We start from the raw sequence: 4,313 nt of genomic DNA, 5'->3' as shown, positions 1-4,313 counted from the left end.
ATGAGCAGCTACAAGCTTAATCAGAATATTTAGGATGGACCAGACCCAGATGGGTCGTCAAGAGGGTCGCCAATTGCGTCACCGATCATGGCAGCCTTGTGAGGGTCAGATCCCTTTGGACCTAGTGACCTTGCATGTTCGGTGGCACCTGCCTGCTTAGAAGTCCCTCTGAATCAGAGAATCAAACAAGCAATATATCTAGAATTATCAGTTCAAAAAAACCATAAAAATCGTTCTTGTTATCAGCGCAATTTCAGCTACAGGAAAAAGAAATCTACATTAGGGATCAATACATTCTAAAAGGAACTGGACACTTTGCATTAACTGCAGGAACAACACAGGATGCCTCATTCAAAATTTGCATGGAAATATTATCATTTAAATGTTTCTGTTTGGGAAACCAAACAGAGAAATTTAGTTAACTTCAAACCAGTTAAATCAATTTCAATTGACCCTGAATAACTCAATTCAAGGATTATCTAAGTAGGGGTTGCTGAAGTAGGGGACAGTCATGCAATCATCTTTACAGAAACTAATAAAATCATTAAATCAACAAGCCTAGATTAACTCCAGTTTTTGTAGCTCTCCTTTTCCTTTCACAGAGATAACCCTCTATCCCCTCAAAATAATGAGCAGCAACACCATGGCTATAATCTTTATATGATTGGAATAAGAATTTTGGTGGATGCATGCTTGTGATGTTATTAGGTGCACCCAAGTTTGTAAAGGGTGCTTTTGTGAAGGAATTTGGTGGATGATCATGATCTTCAAGTGTTTGAGGATAAAAATTTCGTCAATGATTATGGCAAGGCATGAAACGAGTTGTTTCGGCACATAACTTAAGCCAATAAAGTAGTGTGAATAGGTCGGGGTTGTAACTTTCACATGAGAAAAGGATTTGTCATTTTCTCATGCTAATCCACCATTGGATCATCCAGTGGTCGCTTTGAGAGCTGTGCAAGCAGATGAATGGTGGAGTTCGGAGCCTTTTGAGAACCGTGCATCGGATGATCTAATGGTAGGTTCGTGCGAAGGAAGGTAAATCCTTCTTTTCCTTTTTTTTGATGCAAAAGGTGAATTCTTTTACACGAAAGATGCAACCTATTCTTGTGTGAATAAGTTTTCAGAGAATGCTACAATATTTGCGGGATTACGAGGATGAGATTACGTATAAACATCAAGTATCATAAAATAGAAGCAATGTGGCTAGTAAGCAGAAACATAGTAAGAATTATACAATTGTAACTTCAAATTGCTGGCCTTGATTTAAATATTCTGAAATATATAGAGACCAACTTTTAGCTAATTTGCGTGGTCTGGTCCTTTCTTTCTGGGTCGGATCAGGCCGAGCCGTAGGCTGGTCCCAGATCCGGCCTGGACCGGGTCAGTCCATGCGAGAGCCGACTTTCTCGTTATAAATTATTATGTTAGAGAAAGAGGAGAGAGATTGGAGACCTGCCCGCACTCGAACGAAAAAAAAAAAGTTAGGGTTTGTGCCGCCCTCCCAACTCCCAGGTGAATCTCTACATCCGATCTCTCAATCAGGATTAGGTTTCTGTATCGCTTCCATGTCGATTGGTTCTATATTTCTCGGTGAAATCGCTAGAATTTTTTCTTGATCAATTCTCCTTCTTGGATCTTGGGGAGAAGAGAGGAGATATTTGGAGTTAGGGATTCGGGCTCGAGGTTTCAAAGAAGATTCTTCTTGCTAAAAGCGCTGTTAATGAGCCTCGTTATACGTTATTGTTGTCTTCTCGGGATCCAGATTGTGCCTTTCTTCTTGTTATTTATGAATTTTATGGGTAATCGAGGAATCGTTTGATTACGGGATCCTAGCTTTTGGGAAGAATTTGGGGTGAGAAGTTAGGGTTTTGGGAGATTTATTAGGCATTGTTTTGAGTCTTTTTTCCTGATTACTGATCAGCTAACATTTTAGGCTTGGTCCTTTGTCGGAAGGAATTGATTTAGGAATTTTTGACGATTCTTTTTCGTGGGTATGATTACTGCTATTGTTGTCTTTGTTGTTTTGCGACGGAGCCGTGCTAGATGAATTTCTCACGATGAAGTTCTTTTCTGGGAGTTGAAGGGTATGGGTTTTTGGATGAGCGTTTGGTTACAAAATTGATGTAGGTGTTTTACATCTCATTTGATAAAAACTGTAGTTCAAAGATTACGAGGGTTTTAGAGTTTCATCGACCTGTATTTTGGGTATTCTCCTTTGTTTTACTAAACATTAAAAGAAAACAAGTTGTTTGTTCATAAGAAGAATTAGGTATTAATTTTCCTGAACTGCAAGATAAAAAGCTAGCGATTGGATTTTGCTTGCACCAGGGCCCATGATATGAGGTTTGAATTTTAATTTGGATTATCTTCACTGGATTTTTTGGATTAGTCTTTTGGTTTTGTTTTGTTGATCAACCTTTTCTGCATTAGACTTCTATCAAGCATTTTGGACTTTTTTACTTGTTATTATGTTCATTTTACAGAGAACAAAATTTTAGTCTTAGTTTCTTCATGGTTTTTCTATCAAAAGCTTAGGTTTTCTTTGACAATCTTCTTGTTGAAAGATTTAAACACTAACAGTTGGGAGTTTTTTTTTTAATTTCATTCAAAAATTTATTTTTTTTATTGTAAGTCTTCTATGGAATTGAATATTCGCCTTATTTTTCTCCTTGTTATTCACTAGTAGGTGTTTACATGATGGGAATTTTAAGTTGAGGATGTGCTTTAAATGATGGTTCACATCAAGTCCTTTGCGAGTGTTAGATACTTTTGAGTCATATGAAAATAATGTCTCTAAATCCATGAAATTCATGATTATTTGTCATGCAGGTGGCTTCTGGCCTTTCAAGACTAGCTAGGCAGGTATGTCGAGCAAGAAGGAAGAGAAAGCACAGGCTGCAGCCGAGCGAATCAAGGCTGCAGCACTTTCAGCTGCAAAGGGTCTCAGCCGTGCTCAAGCTGAGCGGGCAGCTGCAGCAGCTGCACGAAATGTAAATGCTTATGGGCAGAAGGAAGAAGGGCCAAGCAGATGGCAGGAAAGGAAAGAAGCAAAGCGGCAGATGTATCTTATGAGTACAGAGAAAGCTGTGAGATTGGGAGAGAGGAAGGATCTAAAGGCATCAGTTTCCTCTGCCGGTGGCGCAGCCGCTCAATGTCAGAAGTGTTTCCAGTCTGGTCATTGGACATATGAGTGCAAAAATGAACGGGTCTACATGTCACGGCCCTCGAGGACGCAGCAGCTCAAGAACCCAAAGTTGAAGATGAAGCTCTCAGTCTCCTATGAATTAGACAACCCTGATATTGAGAAGGAGCTGCAGGATGAAAGGGGCCAGAAGAAGGAGAAGGGTGAAAGGAGCAGGACAAAGAGCAAGAGGAAACACCGATCAGGAAGTGATTCAGAGGCGGACAGCAGTGAGGCTTCTGTTTTTGAGACGGATAGTGAGTCTTCAGTGACTGAGTCTGACTATTCTTCTGCCGAGAGTAGTTCGAGCTACAGTTCATCAGATTCAGAGGAGCGCAGGAGGAGGAGGAGAAGGAAGCAGAAGAAGAGAAGGCACCGGAGATACAGCTCATCCTCTGACTCTTCCGAATCTGAGTCAGCTTCTGATAGTGATTCAGATGACAAGTACAGGAAGAAGAGTAGAAGGCACAGCCGTAGGCACTAGGCTGGTTCAGAAGTGTGTTTGCTAATTGCTATCCATAATATTTTAAATACTACTGTGTGGTGTTGTGTTCTGACTAATTTGGGCCTCTAGTAGCTGGTTTATCGGCCCAAAATTGTGTGTTTGGTATCATAATATGTTCTCTTAACAAGATGGACGCTTTCAAATGTGGGGGATTTTAACGTTAATCTTTCTCTACCTGCTTATATCTGGGTCAGTTTGGTTTGGCAATGGTTGGTGCTGCTCCTCAAAAATGCTAGTTTCAAGCTTCTTATCTCTGTGATTGTTTAAAACATTGCGTACGAAATTCCATTATGCAAAATATCATTTTGTTTTGGACTGCATTTATTATTTAGGCCTTACATCCATTTATCTGTTAATCCATTTGTAATACTTGTCTTTCTTTTATGGCCAGTGAAATACGATTATCAAAATCTTTAGTTAAAATTTGTTATTAGTGCTGCCACAACTTTTGTGCTGGGTGTTTTAGGTGTCATTTCTAGGTAACTGCTTTTGTAGCTCTTTAGCATTTTACCAGCTGATGACACTAATGATGGGGGAAAAGCAGTAAAAACCTGTTTTCTACTGATAGTTGATAAAGTTTGGTATTTTAGCAGCAAAATGATAATGGCAGATGAAAGCTATACG

General features: G+C 39.6%; 1 protein-coding gene across 1 annotated transcript; it reads left to right on the top strand.

Annotated features, from left to right (window-relative positions):
- The first annotated feature begins 1,381 nt into the window (after positions 1–1,381).
- LOC103720632 (zinc finger CCHC domain-containing protein 10) lies at positions 1,382–4,009 on the top strand. The gene is made up of 2 exons (XM_008810432.3): positions 1,382–1,515; positions 2,833–4,009. The coding sequence occupies exon 2, from the start codon at positions 2,868–2,870 to the stop codon at positions 3,666–3,668; it is 801 nt and encodes a 266-aa protein (XP_008808654.1). The 5' UTR covers positions 1,382–1,515; positions 2,833–2,867; the 3' UTR covers positions 3,669–4,009.
- The last annotated feature ends 304 nt before the right edge of the window (positions 4,010–4,313 follow it).

Source organism: Phoenix dactylifera, chromosome 1, assembly GCF_009389715.1.
Source record: "Phoenix dactylifera cultivar Barhee BC4 chromosome 1, palm_55x_up_171113_PBpolish2nd_filt_p, whole genome shotgun sequence".
Classification (NCBI taxonomy): domain Eukaryota; kingdom Viridiplantae; phylum Streptophyta; class Magnoliopsida; order Arecales; family Arecaceae; genus Phoenix; species Phoenix dactylifera.
Note: the sequence above shows the minus strand (reverse complement) of the source record. Positions and strands in the feature narration are given on the sequence as shown.